Source organism: Gadus macrocephalus, chromosome 4 (assembly GCF_031168955.1).
Source record: "Gadus macrocephalus chromosome 4, ASM3116895v1".
In the NCBI taxonomy this organism is placed as follows: domain Eukaryota; kingdom Metazoa; phylum Chordata; class Actinopteri; order Gadiformes; family Gadidae; genus Gadus; species Gadus macrocephalus.
The window spans coordinates 25,565,694-25,593,450 of NC_082385.1; the positions used below are offsets into that span (position 1 = coordinate 25,565,694).

General features: G+C 47.6%; 1 protein-coding gene across 1 annotated transcript; it reads left to right on the top strand.

Moving 5' to 3' along the window:
* The first annotated feature begins 8,426 nt into the window (after window positions 1–8,426).
* Window positions 8,427–12,991, top strand: LOC132455471 (uncharacterized). Its single transcript, XM_060049333.1, is given in 5 exon segments — window positions 8,427–8,768; window positions 8,906–9,109; window positions 10,293–10,967; window positions 10,969–12,298; window positions 12,301–12,991. Coding segments are annotated over 5 exon segments (2,748 nt in total). The 3' UTR covers window positions 12,498–12,991.
* Window positions 12,992–27,757: the final 14,766 nt, after the last annotated feature.

The following is a 27,757-nucleotide window of genomic DNA, read 5'->3' on the forward strand; positions in this document are numbered from 1 at the left end:
TGTGAATACACACACTGTAACGCAAGTGTTTCTTGTCGGTTCTTTGACGTGTCTTGTATTTCCACAACGAGACTGTCGTGGGGGTTATCTAAGCCATGGTTGAGAAGGAATTGGGGGAAAGGAACTTTGGTTTGACTCGCTGAAGTACATGAACTGCGACATGCCGCCGGTTGCCGCGAGGCACCATCGCCCGGCAGCGGGCAGCCGGCAGCGGGCAGCCGGCCGCAGGCAGCGCGCGGTTCAGTCGACTTCAGGTTGATGTGGAAGAACCAGAGACGTCGCAGAACCCGACAAAGTCGTTTGTGATTCATAATATCGTCTGGAGGCGCACACAATATGTTATATGATATAGATATCTATGTATTATATGATATTATTTAGATATAGAGCTCCAGGACTGTAACGCAAGTGTTGTACACTTCCTTGTTATTTGGATAACCGTTCTGCTGTTGGTGTGATGGCGCATAACACGTCTGGTATTTCTACAACGAGACTCGTATTGGGGGTTATCTCAGCCAAGGTTGAGAATGAATTGGGGGGAAGGAACTTTGGCTTTGACTCCCTCAAGAACATGAACCACGACATGGAGGAGAAAGGGATTGTTGGCGGCGAATGTCTCCCGCTTGAGGGACCACCGCCGGAGGCGGAGGTGCATAAGCGCTGCCCGGCAAAGATCCCTTTCTCCTCCTTGTCGTGGTTCATGTTCTTGAGGGAGTCAAAGCCAAAGTTCCTTCCCCCAATTCATTCTCAACCTTGGCTGAGATAACCCCCAATACGAGTCTCGTTGTAGAAATACCAGATACGAGAGTCCGACGTCACACCAACAGCAGAACGGTTATCCAAATAACAAGGAAGTGTACAACACTTGCGTTACAGTCCTGGAGCTCTATATCTAAATAATATCATATACATAGATATCTATATCATATAACATATTGTGTGCGCCTCCAGACGATATTATGAATCACAAACGACTTTGTCGGGTTCTGCGACGTCTCTGGTTCTTCCACTTTCACATCAACCTGAAGTCGACTGAACCGCGCGCTGCCTGCTGCCGGCTGCCCGCTGCCGGGCGATGGTGCCTCGCGGCAACCGGCGGCATGTCGCAGTTCATGTACTTCAGAGAGTCAAATCAAAGTTCCTTTCCCCCAATTTCTTCTCAACCATGGCTCAGATAACCCCCACGACAGTCTCGTTGTGGAAATACAAGACACGTCAAAGAACCGACAAGAAACACTTGCGTTACAGTGTGTGTATTCACATTGATGTGGACGTTGAAGAACCAGGAACGTCGGAGAACTCAACGCGGTCGTTTGAGATTCATAATATCGGCTCACACAGCTTTTGGCCGTGATAATATATATTATATGATATAGATATCTGTGTAGGCTATATGATAATATTTAGATATAGAGCTCCAGGACTCCCGTGTGTTCTAGAATATTTACAGAACACGGCTAAAGGCTGTGTGCGGCTCGCCATTGCGATACATCCACTGTAAACAGAGCGCATGGTGGCTGCAAGCTGCTCAGGGCCACACCCCCACCCTCCTCCTTGACACGCCCACCGAAACAGCGCATTTGGGGGAAGCTCAATGTGCGACTGGCTCGGAGTGGCTGTAACTCTGCACCACGGCTGAATTTAGGGAACGTCTTTGAATACTGTGTTAGTTGCCCACTAATACCTATATTAAAGAATACATAAAATAGCATGTCATGGGACCTTTAAGGCATTGTTTTATGTTACGTGTCATAACTACAACAAAGAAGTGAGGCATTATTATGTGTCAGTTTAATTTAAAACGAAAGCAAAACAAAGCATCTTAAGAAAGGGGATGTAATGTATTGTGTGTGTTTCCGTAGTTCAGGTTGTATGACGTCAGGACGTAATTGCATGTACTTGTATAATGGCGGACAACAAGTAAAGACGTGTTTTTGATTCTAAGCAGCGCATGTGTCCGAGTCACATCAATATACAACAGTGAGCAGTGACTAACACGTGCGTGCTGAGCAGTATGGTCTCACCGTTAGAGTCTACAGTATAACAAATTAACATGGCCTGGGACCTAAAGAAAAACAGGCACAACATGCTCAAACAACGCGTCTTGTGTACATTGGTGAGGTGAGCGCGCAGTTGCCTGAGCGAGCGTGCTTTCATGTTGTACGGTAAAATTCAATCTCCTCTTTTTTACTCCAGCTAAAGTTGTTAGTTAGCAAGGCGAGTAGGAGCGCAATATGCAGGATACTAAGCGCAATAACATTTAAAAAATAAATAAATAATAATAATAATAATTTGATAATTTTAATTTGTTGATTATTTTCAAAAAGGCTATAATCGGCAGATTAAATCGGCAGGCCGATGAATCGGTCAGGCCCTATTAGAAACCCAGTAAATTATGCAATATTCCATCATTTTCCCCTTAGGCGTGAGAGATCTGTATCTACTTCTAACACTTCCTGCTTTAAATTACGTAAAATGGCGATTTACATTACAGATCATGGCCAGTGGGTGGGACTTAGGGGTGTATGGTATAAACGGTATAGAGACTGGTGTGAATTTGCTCTACGGTATGGATCTTGACGGTACCGTGTGACCAGTGTGACCGGTAGATTACACGAGCGCTAAAAAAGCAATGATGTAATACCAGAGACGCAGTCGTTTATTCATAGTATCATCCGGCGCACACAGCTTTTGCCCGTGTTCTAATATTATATATAATATCACGACCAAAATCTGAAGTCGCGTACATCTGGGGCCGTATTCACAAAGCATTTTATCTTACTGCTAGGAGTGCTCCTAACTCGCGCTAAAACATTTTACGTAGGAGTTTTTTCTTAAAAGTTATTCACAAAGCCGCTGAGACCTACTCTTACTAAGGATAAATCACAAAGAGTGAACTAAGAGTGACGCGCCGTTGCTATGGATTACGTCAATTCTCGTGCACGAGTTTAGAAGCAGTCAGTTCGGTGATTGGTTGTTCAGACGAGCCCACTGAATCACCGAAAAATAAGGAAATAGCCTAGGCTAGAAATGAATTCCGATTAAGTAGTTATAGTGCAGTTAGCAGAAAAAACAATGACAATTTTGTGCAGACCACGATAATGACGTTGTAGCCTGCACGTTCAAGAGAGAGAGAAAGCAAACAATAAAAATACGTAAAATTTAAAAGAAAATAAATGTTATGAACTACACAAGTGTTGACTGATTTGTGCCAAGGTGTTTACCTAAAATGTGTTTTCAAAGTGATCCCTAAATGCCGGCCAAATTCATTGTCATGTTGATCGCCATCATCATCATCATCATCATCATCATCATCGTCTGGCTGTGGAATGTTCCTCCGCTTGCAGAGGTTGTGTCTCTCTCCACAACATTTCGTGTATGTTTGTGTGCTCTAGCATATATGGAAGAAATCAGTAAACAATAATACATATGGATTCAACAAATAAAAGGCGTCAAAGAGCCAATACGATGTGTTTTACACGTAGGACTAAGCGTAATATGCGTAATCACTTACATGTTATACTTTAACTCAGAGGCGCCGCGTCCCATTAGGCATACCAGGCAATTGCTTGGGGCCCCGGGCCACTACTAGGGCCCCCAAAAGCCCCCCCCAAAAAAAAAAAAAAAAAAGAAAGTTCATCTATCGGCCACGTCTTCACCCCCCCCCCCCCTCGTCAACAATCGCTCCGTACCCCCCCCCCCCCCACACCCCCGTCAACAATCGGCCCCCTAAGAATTCTTGCTTGGGGCCCCCACACTACCTCGCAACGCCCCTGCTTTAACTGTGCTCCCGGTTGTGGATTGAGGTAGGGTGTCTAGAGCCAAATCGTCGGCATTGCAAAGTTGCATTGCACCTGTTGCTAAATAACGTAGTATGGCCAAACATTTTATTTCGGGACTAATCTGATTATTCCTGTTAGTCGGGGATGTTATTGCATTGCGATTAACTCCACAACAAGTTTAATACCCTAACATTTCGTCTCGCAGGCATTTACGATTCTTTGTGAATAGGTCTTACTGAGTTAGGAGTCCTCTTGAGGACTTTTAAGCTCTCCTAGACTTAGGTGCTACTTTTAGGCCTAAAATACTTTGTGAATTGCTCTTAGTGAAAAAAGTTAGGAGTCCTAAATTTAAGAGTGACACGCCCATTATTTTTAGGAGTTACTCCTAAATTCGCCCGTTAGGACCTACTTTTAACTTTGTGAATACGGCCCCTGGACTTCAGAGAGTCAAAGCCAATGTTGCTTCCCCTAATTCCTTCTCCACCATGGCCGAGAATCAATAAATGGGTCTTGATTTTTTAAAAAAGGCACCCAATATCATGACCGTGATATTATACAGTATATGATATTACATTATATAGATACACATATAAATATTATATTATTTAGGTAGAGCTCCAGGAGTCTGCAAACGGCAAATATCAGTTCTCCTCCATGCTGCAGTTCCCTCTGGACTGCAGGGAGTGAACTCTGATTGGTTGTTATGTAACGTCCCTCAGGGAGTGAACGCTGAAAATATCTGCAAGGTAGCTGAGTTGTGCAAGCCATTAATGATCCACCAAAATCTTTGCTAGATCAGGCCTCTTGTCCAAAAGGAAAATATGCAGCTCCTCCCTCAAATTAAACAGACGAGTCAGCATCCGTCCCCGGGATAACCATCTTACCTCTGTGTGCATTTGCACAGAGTGGTTGTCAGCGCCCATCTCCTCGCAGAGGCCAGTGAATAACCAGGGGTCTCATTTATAAAACTGTGCGTGGGATCGTTACTAAAAGTGTACTTACGCCCAAAAGCCAAGTTTTGCGTGCGCCAAAAAATATTCTGATTTATAAAACCCTGCGTACGCACACCGTACGCAATCTTTGCTTTATAAATCACAGAGTGCCTACAAGTGTGCGCAGCTGAATCAGCTTCACGTTCCGCCCTGTACACGCCCCTTTTTAACCATAAATGGTCAATGCAAATGACCTCATGAATGCGATCTGCATAAAACAGACTCAGATGCAAGTATTATGTCTTGTCGGAAACAATGGCAGAAGGACTGAGAAAATCAAAAAAGCGAAATTTCACGGAGGTTGAAGTGGAGACACTTGTGGGTGAGATGGAGGCCCGAAAAGTAGTTTTGTTCGGCGGTCACGGGATTGGGATCGCCAACAACAAAAAGCAGAGTGAGTGGCAACATGTTGCTGCAGCAGTGAACTCTGTCAGAAGCATGGAGCGCACAGTCCCAGAATTAAAAAAGAAGTGGTCTGACATAAAGGTACATATTTTTATGTAGCCTACCAATAAATCGTTATGGTCCCTAAAGACCCTCTCCTTCCGAATCCTGCCATTTGCATGGTCCGCCAGAAGTGCCATATGGTGCAGCATTACCACGGCGCTCACCTCTGTATTTATAGGGTTACGGTAATAAGACTGACCGAGAACACCTTGGATAATCAGTTTGTAATCACCCACGTAAAATGTTCTTGAACATAACCCCTTTTTAATGCCTGATTTGTCATGAAAAGAGTAACAGACAACGATTGTGATGAGTGTGGCTTGCTTTTCCACACTTGGGATTTGATTGACATTTGATTATGTGTTTACAGTGTCACATAAAAATATTATGTTATTGACACATGTTGGACAGATGCTTTATTCCGTGCAGTCGCGCCGTCAGTGGACAGTATGGAGTGACGGGATTAAATATAGAGATTTTTTTTTTTCTATTCTAAGGAGATGTTTCTGGAGTTATAACTGAAAAATAACGCAGTTGACTTAAATTATTCTGATTGCATATGATACGGGTTGAAATTAAATTTATGAAGGGCGATGATATAACATAATCGTTCTTCTCACTCTACAATTCTTCTGTCTGACTTCAGTTCACCACCACACCATCTGTGTCACCAATTCTCCTTTTCCTTCAAACCATGCGTACGCATGGTTCAGAGTTTGCTTAGGGCTGCGCACATTCTCCCGTCAAGTTGTTTTTTTATAGATCACAACCTTGGCGTGGAAAGTCACGTACGCCAATTTCAGCCCCGTTTTGTGTGTACGCAACGGTTATAAATGAGACCCCTTGAGTTTATTGCTCTGGCATTGACAAAGTTTACAATTTTAACAGCGGTATCCAAAACTTCATGAAAACCGGGTTCCATGTCCTTTGCAGCAAGCGCATCTCTATGCCGATAACAGTGTGTCAAAATGACACGTGGAAAAACAGCTTTTATTCGTTGAGCTACCCCTGAGTGTCTGCAAACTAGGGATGGGCAAAACTATTATTTTCTGGGAATCAGTTCTTTCAGTCCCATTCACTATCATGATTCGTTCTTTGATTTGTTCGTTTGATTCGTTAAGTCAGATGGTCTGTTACGTCATTTTTCAGGGAATCGGAAATTATGGAATACATGTTAATCAACATGTATGTTGCCTACTATTTTCTAATGTTCTGGAGAAATTACCCAGGTTACCCAAGTGTAAATATTAAGCATATAGAGCACATATGTGCCTTTTTTCATAAATATACTTAACACATAATAGGGTGCAGTAAGAATTAAATGGCGACTTCCAAGTTGCGCTAATAAGCAGTAAAGCACGTTAGCAACTAGACCAAACGAGACTCGTAATGGTAAGTAAAAACAATACTTTATTAAAGCATACAATTCTGATAGGGTTAGAAAAAAGAGGTTAGGGTTTGTTTTAAAGACAAAGAAAACATAAAGTGCTTGCATGATATTGAAGCCTACAGCGATCGTTAGTTAACTTGTGTGGTGGTACCTTATCATTTGTTTACCCATGGGCCATGGCAACGCGATTGCTACCTGCTCTCATTGGCTGAATCGATGAGAACGTTTTAGACTCAATCTATGTAAGGTCGTGGGGAGACGAAGCTCTGTTCGTTCGTTCTGTTCTGTATATTTTATTTACATGACCATATTTTTATTATATGTTTAAAAAAAAGAATCAGTTCTCTTGTTTTGGGAAACAGTTGTCGTCGGTCACCTTCGGGATTTGTTTGTTCTGACCGAATCGTTTGCGAGTTGGTACAGTTTATTCCATTTGACTTCATGAAATCATCCAGTGCCTCAAAAACATCTTTCGCTGTTGTAGTAGTTCTCACTTCTTTACAAAAAAAATCCTTGTGTGTCTCATTTTCCCATTCACAGCGAACATATGCCAGTAGCTGTGGAATTTTTGACACGTCTGTTGACTCATCTATTTGGATGGCAAAGTCCTTGTCATGAAGCCGTATAGCGCACTATACAGTTATATCTTTAGACATTGATGTGATGCAGCGTTTGACAGTGTCATTTGAAATCGGTATTTTTACCAATTGCATGGATTTCTCTTCTCCAAATAATTCTCTGACTATATCAATTGCACAAGGCATAATCAAGGTTTCCCCAATTGTATGATGCTTTCTCTGTTTAGTCTGCAAATGTTTGATCAACATGGCGGGTCTCATCCAGTCCGGCTAGAACTTGATAGCAGATAACACATGTGGCTGAGCTAAGCCTTTGCCCCTTGAAAATGCTACGAAGCCATAGTTAAGGTAACTATTGTTATATTTTCAATATTTTGTCAGTCCAGCTGAGCCTGGGCATCTCTGCCTTTTACTTGCTGCGGCCTCACATTCATCAATTGCCTGAATTAGCTCCGGGATTGGGCCACTGTCGTTGCATTTTGCCATTGAAGTTGGAGTTCGCTGATCGTTATGTGGATCTAAGTTAGCTAAAACTCGCTTTGATGGGTGAATTAAAAACCTGTCCATTCTTTTAGGTCACCCTATTTGCAAACAGCGGCGGTATCTGAGTATCTGCCTAGGGTGGCAAATGCTGTCGGGACTGTGCGGGACTGGACTCAAAATCGTCTCTGCGCGGCACTACACTGTAAACGCTGGTTAGGATGAGAGTGGCACAATGCAACTCTTGTTTTGTGCATTTCAAAGAAAAAAATATTTCTGTGAAATATTAAGTATTCGCCAATTTCAACCTTTTTAAATGTAAAAATATGAACTGCTGGGTATTACATTTTTAATTTATGTAATTGTGGGGGGACTTGCGGTGTCTGGCCTGCAGGGGGAGTATGGGCAGGTTGGGAGCACACCAGATCGGCTGGGGGGATTTGGCCTAATTGCGGGCACCTGCTCGCAATCAGGCCAATCAGGGAGTGTGTATTTATGTGCCTGCTTTGTTTTGTAGTGAGGAACTAGGAGCAGAGAGAGAGAGGGAGAGATCCAACGCGATCCCCAGCAGAGATCGCAGATCGCGGAGCGCTGATCGTGAGGACTCTCCCGGACTTTGTTGATTTATAGTTTCAAGCCTCTGTTCTGTTTTGCTTTTCATTTGAATAAACTATCTCCCAGGGAGGGACGACGAACTTGGTCTCCGCTCGCTCACTGATCCTGCTACAGTGGAGCCCAATGTGGGGCGAGCGCAGACATGGACCAGTCACCGCTGGGAAGCGTGCTCGGGCATCTGGTCCAGATGGCGGAACTTCAGGGCCAGTTCCAGCAGGCCCAGAGCGAGGTGCTCACAGAGCTGGCCCAGTCCTTGGCGGCCGATCGGGCCTTCGAGCTCTTGCCTCCGGGGGACGCGGCGACGGACCCAGGGGAGCAGGACCCGTGGCCAACATCCACGTCGGGAGTGGGCTCTCCGTCTCCTGCCGCTCCTGACGGGGGAGGCCACCTGCAGCCCCCACCGACGGCCCAGCGACCACCAACACCGTTCCCGCGCACCGGTGCAGCTGCCCTACGGCGGGACAGGCCAAGCCCAATGCCGAGGGCGAGAGGGGGGGTCCCCATGTGCCCGCTCCGGATTCCGGAGCGGGCACATGAATCACATCCCACCCCCACTCCCCTGGTGCTCAGACGGCAGGGGAGGGGTGTTGGCGGTGCGGGTGGCCTGGTCACTTCCGGCAGGATTGCCCTCTAATGGAGGTGGGCCAGGTTGTCCGCGTCACCGATGCCCCGTCTCCTCCCCATGGTCCTGGCGAGGCGTACCGTATCCCGGTGAGGATACAGTGGGGTGCGTACCAGGCGCTTTTGGCCTCGGTCTTCATGCAGACCATGATCCATCAGCGCTTGGTGCGGTCTGAGGCATTTGTGGAGGCGTTGAGCGTTTCGGTGAGGTGTATGCACGGGGATGTGCACGAGTATCCTTTGGTCCTATTTACCTAGAGAGATAACTGTAGTAATCTTCATGGCAGTGTACATCCCTCCAGACGTACACTGTATGTGATTCATTTATATTTTGATGGGATGTGATTCATTTATAATTTCTCCCCCCATAAATTTGTTATGGGGGAGAAAATATAGTGTCAAGACGGCGGTTAGCTCGACCCTCATGCAACCCAAGGATGGCACCAGGCGACGTGCCTCGGCAGCTGGGGGACCCCCCCGGGAAGTCCCGTAAGGTCGAAAAACTTGGGGAACCAAGTGGATAAGCTCTCGGATGAGGTTGCTCAGATTAAAGCCCTCCTACAGAACCTCCAACCAGCTCAGGGTGTACCAGCCGCGGCCCCTGCGGCTACGCGACCCACTTATACAGAGGATGACATGCTGTCTACAGCTGCGTCCTGTAGCCTCTTTGCAGAGGAGGAAGAGCAAGCGTCCCTTGCCTCTCAGGCGTTCTCTCAAGGGTCTCTGGGCGGCTCGGCTAGAGGGTCAGTGTCCGGCTGCGACACTGTTAGACCAGCCGTGCGAATGGCCCTGGCAAGACTGGGGTTGGATGAAGCTCCTGTTTCATCTGCACCTGTGAATGCCTTTTTTCCACAGGCCGCTCAACCTTCCGTTTTCTCTTTGCCCCCCTCTGAGCCGTACATCGCAGAGCTTCATAGATGCTGGCCAGATTCAAGGGCTCTCTCCCATCACACTAGTGATAGCAGAGGTCTGGCAACTATGGCCAATGCTGATTCTTATGGCTTGGACCGGGTAGCTCCGATTGAGCCTGCTATAGCGTCCCTGGTTGTCTCCCCGGACGAGGCTCTGAGAACCGATGCGCGCTGCCCTCGGCCCCAGTGCCGGATTACAGATGACCTCCTTACCAGGAGTTACAACATTGCTGCCCGTGTGGGACGTCTTGGGAATTCGCTTTCTCACATCGTTCTGGCGCTGTCTCAGACTATACGTGGGTCAGGTGCTGATCCTTCAGCACAGACCCTCAGTGATGCTTCACTGCAAACTTTTGCTTACATGACTAGGGAGCTAGGCAGGTTAATGTCAACTGTTACGTTGGCGCGCCGCCAGGTTTGGCTGGCGCAGTCACCACTTTCGGAGGTGTGTCGACGGACCCTCCGTTCTCTTCCAGTGGTCCCAGGCCAGACATTTGGGCCAGCTGCTCTTCAGGCCCTGGAGCGAAGTGTACAGGTTGGCCAGGCTAGCCAGCAGTTTGCTAGCTTACGGCGTGCACCTCTGCTTCATTCTAGGCCGGGGGCCTCTGCGGTACCCCGTGCCTATAGCTCTCAACCACGTTCAGGTGGACAATCGAGGGGCCAGCACTTCTCAGCACGGGCTGACCAGCGCCGTAGCTCTGAGCTACGGGTGGCATTTCAGGCGACAAGAGGTTCGGTGCCCAGCCGCCGCCCCCCCAGGGCCCCTAGGGGCAGGGGGGGTAGGTACTGAAGTCCAAGGGCCGGTCGTCGGACGCTTTTCTCAGCAGCACTTGAGCTACTGGCAAGAGCAGACCACAGACCCTTGGATAGTGTCCACACTATCCAACGGGTACACACTACAATTCCGACGCCGGCCCCCAACTTTCAGCGGGATCAAGGTTACCGTGGTCAACAGTCCCGACAGATCCCTGGTCCTGAGACAGGAAGTAGCCACCCTCCTTGGGAAGGGTGCTATCGAAGTAGTAGAACCACAAGAACAGCTCGATGGGTTCTACTCAACCTACTTTCTGGTACCGAAGAAGGATGGCGGGGTTCGCCCCATTCTGGACTTGAGAGGGCTGAATCAGTTCCTCAAGGTTCTTCCCTTCCACTGTGCTGCGTGTTGCGGACGTCCTCCAGGCTATTGCTCAGGGGGACCGGTTCGAATCAATAGACCTGAAAGACGCTTACTTTCACGTCCCTATTACCCAACGTCACAGGCGGTTCCTCCGCTTTGCTTTTCTGGGCAAGGTGTACCAGTTCAGGGTTCTTCCGTTCGGGCTGTCTCTGGCCCCGCGTATATTTACACGGTGTGTAGCAGCAGCCCTGTCACCATTACAGGCCACAGGTATGGCGATACTGCCATACCTGGAGGACTGGTTGGTCATTTCCCCAACTCGGGAGCAGGCGGTCAGGGACAGAGCCATGCTCCTCAGCCTTGTGGACCGGCTTGGCCTCATGGTCAACTTTACCAAGAGCAACCTTACACCATGTCGGGTTGTGAGCTATCTGGGGCTGGTGCTCGACTCGGTGGCCATGCGAGCCTGCCTCTCTCCAAAGCGCGTAGCTACCATTCTGCAGCTGCTACAGCGCTTCAGGCGGGGGAAGTTGCTGGAATACAGCCTCTTCCTTCGACTGATAGGTATGCTGACCTCAGCATCCATGGTGGTCCCACTAGGCCTTCTGGAATTGCGTCCCCTTCAGATCTGGGTGAATGGTCTCCACTTGGACCCCAAGTGGCAGAGACACAAGATGGTCAGGGTGTCTGGGCGGTGCCTTCGGGCCCTCAGACCCTGGAGAGAGAGGGCATACATGATTGCGGGGTCGCCCTTAGGGAGGATAGCTTCCCGGCGGGAGGTTGTGGAGACGGACGCCTCCCTTTCCGGCTGGGGTGCAGTATGGCAGTGCAGGACTGTCAGAGGCCAGTGGGATGCCCAGCAGAGACTGGAGCATATAAATGTGCTGGAACTCCTTGCGGTGTTCTTAGCTCTCAGGCACTTCCTTCCAGTTCTGAGGGACCGACATGTTCTTGTCCGGACAGACAACACCTCCACAGTCTACCACATCAACCATCAGGGGGTCACCAGATCAAGGCAGAGCCTGCGGGTCACGCAAAGGCTCCTTCCGTGGGCGTTCCCCCATTTTCTAAGCCTGAGGGCTGTCCATGTTCCAGGTGTCCGGAACACAGCGGCAGACCTTCTCTCTCGCCAAGGGCCACCCCCCGGAGAGTGGAGACTCCATCCGGAGGTGGTGGGGATGATTTGGGACAGGTATGGCAGGGCAGTGGCGGATCTCTTTGCTTCCGAAGAGACCACCCACTGTCCCCTTTGGTTCTCCTTGACGGAGAGGACCAGTCCCCTAGGGCAGGACGCTCTGGCTCATGCTTGGCCAGACAGCCTGCTTTATGCATTTCCCCCAAATTCCCCTTTTACTGGCGTGGCTGTCACAGCCTACTTCTGGTGGCTCCATATTGGCCAGGAAGGCCATGGTTTCCACCGTTACTGAAACTCCTCAACGGAGAGCCTTGGTGCCTCCCAGAGAGACGGGACCTTCTGTCTCAGGTAGGCGGACGCATATGGCACTCGAATCCGGGGCGCCTGCGGCTGTGCGTGTGGCCCCTGAGAGCCAGGACCCACTACTGACGTCTTGCGACCAGTCAGTGGTCCGTACTATTTTTAGTTCAAGGGCACCCTCCACTCGGTTGCTCTATGCAAACAGGTGGAAGTTGTTTTCACAGTGGTGCGTGGCGCGGGGCGAAGTCCCGGAGACTTGCTCAGTGGTAGTGATACTACACTTTCTGCAGTCTGTGTTGGACAACAGAAGAGCTGCGTCTACCCTGCGTGTTTATATGGCCGCGATCTCAGCCACACACGCAAGGGTGGATAACCAGACGGTAGGGTCCCACTACCTAATCAGGCAGTTTCTGAAGGGAGCCCAGAGGCTTCAACCGCCGCGATCCCTGAGGGCACCATCATGGGACCTGCAAGTAGCTCTGAGGTCCTTATGTCTACCCCCATTTGAGCCACTAAGTCAGGCAGACCTGACGCGGCTGTCCATGAAGACGGCATTTCTCCTTGCCATTGCAACTGCAGAACGGGTCGGTGAACTCCATGCCTTGTCAGTGAGCCAGGCGTGTTTGCGCTGGCACGCAGATGGGTCAGGTGTGGTGCTCTGGCCGAACCCATCCTTCCTACCCAAACGATTGTCTCCCCATCATGTAAACCAGTCAATCGAGTTGGCTGCTTTCAATCCCCCAGGCTCTCCAGGGGTTGCAGAAAGAGTGTCAGACCTGTTGTGCCCGGTGCGGGCGCTTAGGGCATATGTTGAAGCGACAACCAGCTTGCGTGAGACGGATAACCTCTTTGTCTGTTACGGGGGCTACAGGAAGGGGGCTGCCCTGTCGAAACAGAGACTCTCCCACTGGGTTGTGGATGTGGTCTTGAATGCCAATAGGGTACAGGGGCTCCCTATGCCCTTGGCCGTTAAGTGCCACTCTACCAGGAGTATGGCTACATCATGGGCTGCCTTGAAGGGGGTTCCACTTCAGGACATTTGCTCCGCGGCTACATGGTTCTCATCATGTACGTTTGCCCGATACTACAGGGTTAATGTCGCTGCTCCTCATCCTGTGGTGACGGCTGTCTTGTCGACGGTTTCGAGCCCTTGATTGGTGAGCACTCTTCGTGACCTTTTTGGTATTAGTCATCCAGTGCTAAAGCACCGCCTCTGGCGGTCAGTAGGAATGAAATAGAACGATAGTTACATGTGTAACTACGGTTCTATGAATTCCGGATGACCGCCAGAGTTCTCTGTCACTCAGACTTCTCAGATTCCGCGAGAAGATCCAGTTGGAAAAGATCCTCGGGTGACTCCGGAATATATAGACTTTCTCAGGTCACCCAGGTGTCACAGGTGACTTTTTTGGTATAATTACTCGACCTGCGCATGTGCGAGATGGAACATCCAGTGCTAAAGCACCGCCTCTGGCGGTCATCCGGAATTTATAGAACCGTAGTTACATACGTAACTATCGTTTCATGTCATATCGCAGGTGGGAGTCCCAAAAGAGATTCTCACTGACCAAGGCACCAATTTCATGTCACGCACGATTAGGGATATTTACGGGTTGTTGAAGGTCAAGGCCATCCGCACAAGCGTCTATCACCCAGCCACGGACAGCTTGTGTGAGAGGTTTAATCGGACGTTAAAGTCCATGATCCGTAAGTTCATACACGAGGATGCTCGAAATTGGCATCATTTGCTAGACCCTCTGTTGTTTGCAGGGCGGTAAGTGCCTCAGGCTTCCACGGGGTTTTCCCCATTTGAATTTCTCTATGGGCGCAAGCCCAGGGGCGTCCTTGGCCTCATTAAAGAAAACTGGGAGGAGGGGTCCAGTGACAGCAAAAACGAAATCCAGTACGTCATGGACTTGCGTGCAAAGCTTCACTAATTAGGGGTATTGTCACTTGAGCACTTGCACCAAGCCCAGGAGAGAATAGAATAGAATAGAATCTTTATTTGTCATTGGGTTAAATACAATGTATTTACGCAACGAAATTATGGTGCAGATCTTGTTCAATGCATTTTTTTTTTTAAATTAAAAAGAATGAATAAAATACAGTACAAAATATTAATAAATATGCAACAACAATAACCCCAATTACCCCTCCCCCTGCCTTCCACTTAAGACACATTTAAGTGTCCGACACCCTCCCCTCCCTCCCTCCCAGACAACAACCCTCCCGCCCACATAGGTCTAAATAGCAGCAGGTCCAGGAAGGTAAGCATAACGAGGAATGTCCAGAGGTAGTGGTGATTGTTCATGTGGTTATTTATGCATTGCACAGGGGTAATTGTTTGGTTAGTGTACGTATGGCCCAGGGAAAGAAGCTGTTGGTTTGTCTGGTAGTGCGTGATTTAATTTACCTGTATCACCTGCCAGAGGGCAGCAGGTCGAACAGGTGGTGTGCAGGGTGCGCAGCATCTTTTAGAATGGATCTGGTCCTGTTACGGCAGCGGGAGCTGGCCAGCTCTTCCAGGGAGGGCAGTGGGCAGCCTGTGATCTTCTGAGCTGTGCCTATGACCCTCTGAAGTGCCGTCCTGTCTGCCGCCGAATTCCCAGCATACCATGCTGTGATGCAGTAAGTGAGCACAATCTCAATGGTTGACCGGTAGAAGGACACCAGCAGCTTTTTTTCAAGATGTTTTTTTCTGAGAATTCTCAGAAAGTGTAGTCGCTGCTGGGCCTTCTTTTTTATTGCTGTTGTGTTTGTGGACCAAGAAAGCTCCTGAGAGATGTACGTTCCCAGGAACTTGCAGTATGGAACCCTCTCCACGCAATACCCGTTGATGTGTAGGGGGGCATGGGCTGGGCTGTGTCGTCTGAAGTCTATGATGATTTCCTTAGTTTTTGATGTGTTTAGTTGGAGGTTATTTGCTGAACCCCATGCTGACAGCTGCTGGACCTCATCTCTATATGCTGTCTCATCGCCCCCACAGTGGTGTCGTCAGCAAATGTTATAATGAGTTTGGAGGGGTGGGAAGGGGAGCAGTCAGATGTGTATAGAGTATACAGAAGTGGGCTCAGCACGCAGCCTTGGGGGGAGCCAGTGCTGAGTGTGAGGGGGGAGGAGAGATGGGGGCCGAGTCTCACTTGTGGTCTGTTGGAAAGGAAGTCCTTTATCCAAGCGCAGGTGGAGGCAGGGAGGTGTAGGCCCAGTAGTTTATTTATTAGGATGTCCGGATTATTGTATTGAAGGCTGAGCTGTAGTCTATGAAGGGCAGTCTTGCATTGGTGCCTGGGTGTTCGAGGTGGCTCAGAGTAGAGTGGAGGTTGATGGCGATGGCGTCCTCCGTAGAGCGGTTAGCCCTATAAGCAAACTGGTGGGGATCAAATGATGCTGGGAGGCAGGCCTTGATCTGCTGGGCAACCAGCCTCTCCAGGCATTTCATCACCACTGACGTGAGTGCAATGGGCCTGAGGTCATTTTCGCTTTTGCCAGCTGACGTTTTTGGGACTGGGATGATTATTGCTGATTTCCAGCAGGATGGGATGGTGGCTAGGGACAGAGAGATGTTGAAGATCTTGGTGAGAATCCCTGTGAGTTGGTCTGCACAAGCTCTGAGTACTTCCCCGGTACGCCGTCGGGTCCAGCAGCCTTCCTCGGGTTCACTTGCCTCAGTGTCCTTCTAACCTGATGTTCCTGGAGGGTCAGCGGGGTGTTGGTGAAGGCTGGGGGGTTGTCTATCTGGTGAAGGCTGGGGGGTTGTCTATCCGCCTCAAACCGGGCAACGAAACTGTTTAACTGCCCTTGTAGCATCAGAGTTGGTAGTTGTGATGTTGTGGCCCTTGTAGTTAGAGATGTGATGTATTCCCTGCCACACCTGACGTGGGTTTTTGTCCATGATGTAGCCCTCTATTTTCCTTTTATGCTAACTTAGCAGCCCTTATGCCCCTCTTTAGTTTCGCTCTTGCTGTGCTGTACTGTGCCCTATCTCCTGACCTGAAAGCAGTGTTGCGGTCCACTTCACTCGTCATCAGGGGTTTCTGGTTCGGAAAGACCCTGGTCTGTTTTGTGATGGTGATATTTTCAGCACAGAATGTGAAGTAGGATAAAACAGACTGTGTACTCCTCCAGGTCCAAACTCTCAAATAGACCCCACTCCGTCGTTGAGAAGCAGTCTTGGAGCTGGGAGAGGGCGTCGTCTGGCCAGATGTTGATGTTTCTAGTAGTGGGCTTATTTTTCCTAATGTGAGGGGTGTAGGCTGGTATGAGGTGCAGTGAGAGGTGGTCTGACAGGCCAATGTGTGGCTGGGGTACTGCTCTGTTTGCATGCCTAATGTTGCAGTAGACATGGTCGAGTATTCTGCTCTTCCTGGTGGCACACTTCACATACTGTATGAATTTAGGGAGGACAGCCTTCGAAAACAAGCCCGGTTATAATCTCTGGCGACTTTGTGTATCCCATCTGGGAGCGCCTGCTGCTGTTTGCTTATAGCGCCATGAAGATAGCTTAGGGCTATGCTAACGTTAGCGTCTGGAGGGATGTACACTGCCATGATGATTACAGTTCTCTCTCTAGGTAAATAGAAAGGATACAAAGTCTGCCTCCTCTGCTCTTTCCGGAGTCTCTGTTCCTGTCGTGTCGGTGGATAGTGCGGCCGGCTAACTGCACAGCGTTATTGGGGTTAGCAAGATGGAGCCAGGTTTCAATCAGAATCATCACACAATAATCCCTGACAAAGTTGTCGGTTGCTATCCGCAGCTCGAGGTCATCCATTTTGGGAACAATGGATCTTACATTTGCAAGGAAGACACTTGGCAGCGGGGGCTTGTGTGGGTGCTTCTTTAGCCACGTTAGCAGACCAGCTCGACATCCACCCTTTTGTTTCCTGTTCCTCCGCCGTCGTCGCAGCCTCTGAGAGCCGACAACCATCCATGGAGACCCCGGTGTCATTGATATTTTGTGCGGTATATTGTGCGTCTGTTTAAAATAGTCGGTTACTGGAACACTGCTTTGTTGACCGATGTTTATTAAATTCAAATGACTATACATACGCGTAGTTTGGCAGAGCTCACCATACATTTGCAACGCTAAACATAATAAAAAGCACTGAACGAGAGAGCTCAGAGCCGCTGCACTTGCGTGCGCCGCCAGTAGAAGCGTCAGGGACGCCTGTACGACAGAGGTACTAGGTTACGCATTCTCACTCCGGGGGATAAGGTCCTTGTACTGTTGCCCACCTCTAGCACCAAATTACTCGCGAAGTGGCAAGGGCCCTTTGTGGTCACGCGTAGAGTCGGGGACGTGGATTACGAGGTAGCGCGGTCGGACAGGGGCGAATACAAGCAGATCTACCACATCAACCTCCTTAAGAGGTGGAACGGTGTTAGAGTTGGGTGTGGTCGAGGAGTCTCACAGTGACTGGTGCAGTCCCGTCGTGCTTGTGGGGAAGCCGGACGGGTCTGTCCGGTTCCGTGTGGACTACCGTAGGGTGAACGCGGTGTCGAAGTTCGACGCCTACCCAATGCCTCGGATCGACAAGCTCGTGGACCGGCTTGGCAGGGCCACATATTACACGACTCTGGACTGCACGAAGGGCTACTGGCAGATTCCGCTGTCTCCAGCAGCCCGGGAAAAAACAGCCTTCTCAACTCCGCCCGGTCTATACCGGTGGTTCTCAACCTTTTTAGAGCAAACGCCCCCCTGAACTTACCCTGATCCTCTGGCCTCCCCTCCCCCCAATAAAAAAATTTAATTAACTAACAACATCACTCACACTCGTGTTATATTGCTTAAAGGTGTCATTGCATCGTTTTTTATTGACTTTGCGGTGTTCCCTAATAGCAATGAATGCCCTCTGAGTCGGCTTTGGTGAAGAAAATATAAATAAATATTAATGAATATTCATGACATGCAAATGTCTCACCTCTGATTGGCTAACATCACTGTAATAAACCCAATTAAACTTCGAGAGAGAGAGAGAGAGAGAGAGAGAGAGAGAGAGAGAGAGAGAGAGAGAGAGAGAGAGAGAGAGAGAGAGAGAGAGAGAGAGAGAGAGAGAGAGAGAGAGAGAGAGAGAGAGAGAGAGAGAGAGATGTACGTATGGCCAGCACCCCGCAGGGCACCGTGACCTTGGTGGCACCCCGCAGGGCAACGTGATCTTGGGCACCGCGGGCACCGTGACCGTGTCTCCCGCCGTGACCCGTAAACGAATGAATGAATGGCCCGGAAACCGCGGGCACGGCACTCCCGCGCCTCCCGCCGTGCCCCGTCAATGAATGGATGGCCCAGGAACCGCTGGCACCGTGACAGAAGCCCAGGCACCGCGAAAACAGATCGGGCGCAGAGGCCTAATAAGGCCTATATATTTTGTATTTGAAATGCAATGGTCTTTTCGTGGAGACTACGCTCAGAGTAGCTGGAACCTAACAACAGCAAGAGGAAGAAGGAAAACGGGCTATGAAACCAAATTATTATTTATTTTTTTATATCGCCCATGTTCGATTGAGTTGTGTTGGTTATTGAACTGTTAACCCGCAAATTTGGGTTATGTTTATCAGCGATAGAGATCATGACGATAGCTGATGTAACGGGAGTCCGGGCGTGTGCAGGACCGAACCGCGCTGTATGACCACTGTTACACTGCGCATAGACAGTAAAAAGTAGCTGAGACGGTAGAGGGGTTAGAAACCAATAAATGAAAATAGGCTATTTATTTCAGGTAGCCTATTTTTTCACCCAAAAATAAAAATAAACAAGCTTCCAGTGAGGGACGACAAACTTGGTCTCTGCCCGCTCACTGATCCTGCTACAATAATATAATACAATATTTTCCCTTCATCTCAAGGCCCCCCTGTTTGCTCTCTGATGCCCCATAGTGGGCTGCGGCCCTTGTTGAGAAGTCTGTGTTAGGTGATGTATCAGGCATATGTTAGGTGATGTGTAACGGTATGGATTTCAATTAATAAGTCATTGAGTTCCCTGACTCAACGGTTCTTCAGACATTCAGATTAATCCTTTTACTTTTTCTCAAAAGGCACAACATAGTCAAATGAAGGTCGACTAATAAATCTAATACAATGTGTTTCCTTATGGTCCTCAGAGCACGCGGGCAGTGGCACCCTGGTCAGGTGTGTCGTTGATTTGACAGTAAAAACATCATAGTTACCGGTTGATGGTGGTACCATCTCAAGCATTTTCTGTGCCTGTAGGGGTTGACCCCGCCACGCTCCACCAAGCTGGCTGGGCTCCTCCTTCCCGAGGCCCAGGAAACAGGTTGAGGCGGTTAAAACCGGTTAGTCACCGGAGTGCAGCAGGGGCCGAGATCTCCTGAGCGTGAAAAGTGATGGCTGGTTTAATCTGTGTGCATCATAGCCAAAAACAACACTAGGTGTGCAGCCCCACCCAGCCCCATAGTCAAATCAGTCCGACTCGGATCAGGTGCCGGCTGCTCAAACCGTCCATCAACCACACTAAATATGCTCCCTTGCATATATCACATACCTTATCACGGAATGGAAAGCCTTTAAATAGAGTGTGCAAAGCTTTGTTTTATTGCATATTCTTGAAGAAAGTAGTCCAATCCCGGGTTGCTTTTAACTGACTTCATTTATTATAAAGTAGGCATGTTTCGGTATGGTAACTGAAGCTTAAGGGAGGGAATCGTATCTAACGCGTGGAGAGGAAAATATCGTGATCTACTTCAAGCCCCCGGGCTTAGGCCCGGTGGCTCTCCGCCGTCTACCTATTGATCTCTGGGCTCTGCACTTCAAATCACCCGCTAGTGGACGTCAAGTGGGCGTGGCCTAGTGGTGCTGCTATCTGTGGCTGGAGCAGCCTCCAATAAGGTCTTGCTCCCCTTGTGGCTATGTGAGGCTATGCAACTTCTTAAAATACTTTTAAAAAAACAGTTTTAATGTGAGACAACCCGGATCCCGCCAACCCGTCCCCCAATAACCCTCCCCTCCACCTCAAACCCTTACTCAGTCCCCAGTGGGAGTCCCATCAGCGGAGTGAGGATGGATCAGCACGCTTCATCCAACATGAATGCCTTTGTCTGTTGTCAGTGTGCAATAATGAGCCACAGCCAAGCCACAGATATACTATAATAGGAGATGCGTTCTTCGAGCAGTCATGAGACACCTGGTATCGATGTTGTGTTGGTGTGTGTGTGTGTGTGTGTGTGTGTGTGTGTGTGTGTGTGTGTGTCACACACTCACATCGGCCACACCTGCTCTCGTTTAACCTCCATTTACTGATTCCTCATTTTTTTTCAGGGTTGTTGCCATGGTTACAAACACACGCGTTGGCGATGCTATCAGGTTCTCCAGATTAAAGTTTTTCCCTGAATACGACCTGGCATGGGCTCTTTCAATAAAATGGATTTTAGCTGTAATCTGGGGTGTTTGGGGCCAAGTAAACACGCAACACGCTTAAACATTAAAGTCTAATGAGGTCTATATTGCATCTGCATGTAGTGTGTACCATGAATAGCTGAATTACAATAATGTTATGATATAGAATAATTAAACAACCAAAACCTTTACACGACATGACAAACACTTTTTCTATGCCTCATTTATTAGCTCCTGAGTTACAAAGTGCAGCCACACAAACATTTAACAAAAAAGTTAAATTTCCATGAAATCAAACATGTTAATAGTTTATACTATTTCAATAATAAAATAAAAGTGCACTTCAAGAATGACGTCTAACAGCCACCAGACAGGGCATGTTTTGTAATTAAGTATTTTAGAACCTGAGCATATATCCTGCCCTGAAATAGCAGTAAATAGCAGTAATAAAAAAGCGCATGAGAACAGCATAAATAATGAAACACATTCAAAATTTCAGTCCCACAGAGACTTTACAAGGAACTTATGCTTAGAGCCTATTAATGTTTTGGTTAGGACCAAACAACAAAGTCTTAATAGACAAAATATACAGCCAAACAAGGGCTGGAGTCTGTGTGGCTCGGATTGTAACCAAGCCCCCAGGAACACTGCATACTTCCGCAATCCACCAGTGCTCAGCGACCAAGCCTGGTATTGCAGCTGTTTAAGCGGGCTGTGGACGGGTCCCTCAAATCATGGGACCCAGAAGTAGATATCTCCGTTCACTCCAATACAAGTGGGGAACAGGAATGTGTCTCTGCAAAAAAATTCTGGATATCAATCAAAGGCTCATAATTACCTTCGTGCCATGTCCTCAAAACGCCACCTCAAGCGTTTTATTAGCCGTTATCTCGCTGGGGAAGAGGGGTGTGCAGCTGAAAGGAGTCGTAGTGAAACAAATGGCATCCGAGAGGGCCTAGTTCAGTGCTCCGTTAACGTGTCCGAATTTTGGACTGGTTCATCTGCTGCTCAATTATGGCGACACATTAGTGCCATAATTCACTAATGTGAGAAAAGATGCATTCGGGCGTGTTATATTATTCCACACGCGTAGATATTAACTGCGAGCGCGCAAATGATCTCTGCGCGCGCAAAACAGCCTCTCGCGCGCGCAAATTACCTCAGCGCGCGCAAAACCTCTCGCGAAAGATGTTTTTACGCTCTCGCTCGAATTTAATTTTGGCACTATGGGGGAGGGAACCAAGGCAGGGCGGGCTTTCCTATGATTGGCCGTTTCTGAAGCGCGATATTTGATTGACAGCCCTCCTCAGCCCTCCTCTCATTCAATTCTGAACTGTACAGTAAATGGCTGAAACGATAGTTACTTATTGTAACTCTAGATTCTATGAGTATAGGCGCAGCTTTTTAAGGCTATCGCTATTGGGTTATCCCTAGGCGTGAGCCGTAGCACTGAAAAATGTGTAATCCCCGACCACCAACAGCGTGGGCCTCAATTACGTCCGCGTGCGGCGTGCCTCAACGACGTCCGCATTTCGCAGATATAGTCGGGCGCCGGCGGACGTTCTGCTCCCAATAAACAGCTTTTCTTCAGCTATTTAAAGGACAGTGAGGCCGACACTTAAAAGGCTGCGCCTATGCTCATAGAATCTGGAGTTACAATACGTAACTATCGTTTCAGCCATTTACTGTACAATTCAGAATTGAATGAGAGGAGGGCTGAGGAGGGCTGTCAAATCAAATATCACGCTTCAGAAACGGCCAATCATAGGAAAGCCCGCCCTGCCTTGGTTCCCTCCCCCATAGTGCCAAAATTAAATTCGAGCGAGAGCGTAAAAACATCTTTCGCGAGAGGTTTTGCGCGCGCGAGAGGCTGTTTTGCGCGCGCAGAGATCATTTGCGCGCTCGCAGTTAATATCTACGCGTGTGGAATAATATAATACGCCCGAATGCATCTTTTATCACATTAGTGAATTATGGCACTAATGTGTCGCCATACTCAATAACTCTCACGGCCCTCTGCTTGCGATCATTGTGATTCATTATGTATTGATCCATTTATTCAAAAGATCCAAAGACAAAGAACAGGTGCATTACGGTATCCTTTTATATTGTTGTTGGACCGGAGTGGGGCGATGGGCATGCATGCGTTCTATATTTCTGCATCCGGTACGTCACGGACTAGGCCACGTGTCTTGGCCCCATAACGCGGAAGCAAATCGTTCCTGTATGTTAGGGCCCTTACATAATCGACGCATCGCTACGCATACGCGTCCAAAAGGCTACGCGACGCGACGCTTCGGCCGCCATTATGCGTCGACGCGTAGCAAAACGCGCCCTCCAAATTTTTTATACGCGACGCGCCGATCCATGCAATACCATGTGTTGTCGGTGGGGGCGATACTGCAAATATTGTACATTATTACTACTATAGCTTATATTTACAGAAGAACATATGCGAGGATGCGGGAACGTGATAAGAATGACTTGACGTCTCTTTTACTAATTATCTGTGCCAATTTATGCGAACCCTTCCAAAGGGTCAAAGTGCTATTTTGATGCGCGACATCAAACAGCTGATGCGGGATTGTGAGCCATTTTAATGATCTTCATGTCACCCGATATTCGTTCTATTACTGGCCTTATTTGTTTTAGTGTTAGGGCCCTTACATAGTCGACGCATCGCTACGCATACGCGTCCAAAAGGCTACGCGACGCGACGCTTTGGCCGCCATTATGCGTCGACGCGTAGCAAAACGCGTCCTCCAAATTTTTGATACGCGACGCGCCGATCCATGCAATACTATGCGTTGTCGGTGGGGGCGATACTGCAAATATTGTACATTATTCTCCACTATAGGTTATATTTACAGAAGAAGAACATATGAGAGGATGCGGGAACGTGATAAGAATGACATTCACGTCTCTTTTACTAATTACCTGTGCCTATTTATGCGAACCCTTCCACAGGGGCAAAGTGCTATTTTGATGCGCTACATCAAACAGCTGATGCGGGATTGTGAGCCATTTTAATGATCTTCTTGTCACCCGATATTCGTTCTATTACTGGCCTTATTTGTTTTAGTGTTAGCCTATTTGAATTAATTACGTAATGTTTTGTGTTCACGTTCTGTGTGAAACATAAGTGTTCATGTTCTGCGTGAAACATAAGTTCAGTAGCCTCTTTGAGTGAATGAAATTTGAAAGCGTGAGTGTGTAGTGAATGAAAAATGTGTGCGTGTATGGTGGGACAATTTTCTGTATTTGATAAATAAACCCCTTTTCTCTAATAATGTTTCCTACCATATAATTTCTGTGGACATTATGCGCTATACCTTTGGCTATAGGCCTACACTTAAATACACTTAAATAATTCATTCATCTGTCAAGGCAGTAGCTCGTTGTATAAACATTTTATATGGATATGAACCAAATTAGTTAACTTGTGTAATGTGATAACTAATGAATCAAAAGTCATGCTTCCAAGTGACCAATGTATATACATTTATTGGTCAGTGCGCATACCCAATCGTAGCACATTGTACTGGTGGGGAAACACGCCAGCATCTGACAAAAAATTATCTGCCAGTTGCTCCCTGACAAGGGCCGGTTTTGGTGAGAGTCGGGAAGATATCGGATGACTCGCGAAAGGAGATCATCAAACTTTGGCGCCGACATCCGAAAATACTGGAAATGCCTCTCCTCGTCCAGGCTTCGCATTGGAAGCACGGGCACCAGAGAAACAAATTCCCCATCCTGATCCCGTGTTGTATTTAAAGGGCGCACATATCACCGCCTATCTCTGCGCTTCATCACTCTTCTTCCGTTGCCACTTTGATCGGAATGTCACCTGGAATGTCACCGGCGAAAACACCGGTGACTCTGCTGCCACCCATGGCGTGAGTGGTGTTTTGCATGTCATGCATTGCCAGCGACGTTCGCGTATGCTGTGTAGACTATGAAAGGAAGCGCGTCGCTCGCGTCACTCGCGTTGTTTACGCGCGTTGCTCGCGTTGACTATGTAACGGCCCTTAGCCTATTTGAATTAATCACGTAATGTTTTGTGTTCACGTTCTATGTGAAACAAAAATGTTCATGTTCTGTGTGAAACATAAGTTCAGTAGCCTCTTTGAGTGAATTAAATTTGAAAACGTGAGTGTGTAGTGAATGAAAAATGTGTGCGTGTATGGTGGGACTATTTTCTGTATTTGATAAATAAACCCCTTTTCTCTAATAATGTTGCCTACCATATAATTTCTGTGGACATTATGCGCTATAGCTTTGGCTATAGGCCTACCCTTAAATACACTTAAATAATTAATTCATCTGTCAAGGCAATAGCTCGTTGTATAATAAACATTTTATATGGATATGAATTAATGAGTTTGACGTAAACCAAATTAGGTAACTTGTGTAACATGATAACTAATGAATCAAAAGTCATGCTTCCAAGTGACCAATGTCTATACATTTATTGGTCAGTGCGCATACCCAATCGTAGCACATTGTACTGGTGGGGAAACACGCCAGCATCTGACAAAAAATAATCTGCCAGCTGCTCCCTGACAAGGGCCGGTTTTGGTGAGAGTCGGGAAGATATCGGATGACCCGCGAAAGGAGATCATCAAACTTTGGCGCCGACATCCGAAAATACTGGAAATGCCTCTCCTCGTCCATGCTTCGCATTGGAAGCACCAGAGAAACAAATTCCCCATCCTGATCTCGTGTGGTATTTAAAGGGCGCACATACCACCGTCTATCTCTGCGCTTCATCAATCTTCTTCCGTAGCCACTTTGTTCGGAACGTCACCTGGAACGTCACCCGCGAAAACACTGGTGACTCTGCTGCCCACCATGGCGTGAGTGGTGTATTGCATGTCATGCATTGCCCGCGACGTTCGCGTATGCTGTGTAGACTATGAAAGGAAGCGCGTCGCTCGCGTCACTCGCGTCGTTTACGCACGTTGCTCGCGTCGACTATGTAAGGGCCCTTACCCTGCGCCACTGAGCAGTTTGTATATGAATGAATGGGCGGCCACTTTCCAGTCCGTGGTCCATCCTTTATTATGTCCATGATTGTAACGCGTTACCGGACTCAGTAACTGTAATAATATTACCGAAATATAGTTAGTAACGCGTTATATTACTCCGTTACTGCCTAAATGTAATATATTACGGTAACGCGTTACTTTTGTAACGCGTTACGCCCAACACTGGTTGCTATTAATGTGATTAGCTTTGTCTTTGGGTGATTTGTGATTTGTTTAATTAAAGATTTTACTTCAATTTACCCAGATTCAGTTGCTAATTTACAAATTAATCATGTGCGTCCTGAAGGGGAGTTCGCTGGGTTAGCATTCTCTTTCCGGTATATGCCCCTTTTCCACCAGCGGGTACGCTTTGGACCCAGCACGCCTCAGCCCAGTTGTTAGGGTGCGGTATAGCCCAGCTTGGTTATGGCTTGCATTTCCACCGCCGACATTACCCTTATGGTAGGGAAGGGTATAAGCCGTATGGCGATAGCCGCGGCAGCTACGTATGCATCATGATCTCAAAGCAGCCCAATACAGTGTAGCCTGCTAATAAATCCAAGGAAAAATAAAAACACGCACAATGAACAAAGAGCAAAAATGTAGGACGTCCAAGAAGGACGTCAAACTTTGCACTTTATTGTAACCCACAAACGAGAAGCAACAAAGTTGTCTCGTCCTGCACCTTATATACCCAATCCTTACATAATATAAAGTCAGACTTACATAAAATGTTGATTTACATAACGTTTTTCCAGGTCACAGCTTTACCTTTGAACATAAATTGATCCCTATATGCATTAGGGATGGGAATTTCACAATTCCGACTCAGATTCTGCTTATTGATCCGATTCCTTATCGATTCTCTTATCGATTCTCATTGGGTGAGAAAATAAGTACAAATGTGTTTGTTTGTATTAAATCTCTTTAATATCTGATCAGAAGTGAGTCTAGTATTAGGAAGTTGTACAATTTCAAATCAATCGGTCTAGGCAAAAAAATATATGTTTGGCTTTTTAAGGCCAAATGGCATCATTATGTGCCATAAAACTAAAAACACAGACTGAAAAATAATAATAATAATATAATACATTTAATTTTTGTTTGAAAACAGTCAAGTAAGAGCTTGTGCCTTTTGGACTACTGACAGTGCTCATTTGCATTCAACTTGTAACAAAATTCAACTGACATAAACAAAATGAAGTATTGATTAGACAGAGATTTATTAGATGGGCCTACCTAATAAACCGTTGGAACACACAAGACCGGAAACCATAGCAACGCCGGTAAACAAACCCCGAGAAGCCCAATCCCTATGAGAGCTCCCCAAGTTACGGCCATCCGGAGGCGCACAGAGCTGTTGGCCGTGATATTATATATTATATTATATTATATACTATTTTATAGAGCTCCGGGAGTCGCAAACGGCAATAATCACTTTCTCCTCCATGCTGCAGTTCACCCTGGACTGCACTGCACTGAGTTTGACGGTTGAACGCTGATTGGCTGTTACGTTACACATGTCACTCAGTTGTCACGCTGTTGAACGCTGATTGGCTGTCATCACGCGAAATTCGCTTCAAAGTTTAAATATTTCAACTCGAGCGAAATTGTCGCGGCCCAAATCCTCGTGAACACGCTCGCCTGTGCTCGGCGAAAGTGTGGCGCGACAAATCAAAACTTTTCGCCGGTTTTCTCTCACGAAAGATTCGCCCGATACGCGTCTCTACGTTCACTTTGTATGGGATCTTGTCGCCCCGTCGCGTCTGGTGTGAACGCACAATGCGCTTCTTCCCCGGCGGCGCCATGTTTGCTGCGTTCTGAACCAAAACAAAGCAGCGTGTGTGTGACGTCATGACGCATTTGCCGCGACTGGAACCGATAAGCGGAATCGTTAAGCAGGCTTGCTAATGATTCCAAGGAATCGGTTGACTCGGCACCGGTTCTGAACAAGAACCGGTGCTCGATTCCCATCCCTAATATGCATACAGATCGATGGTGTACATGTTTGCATGT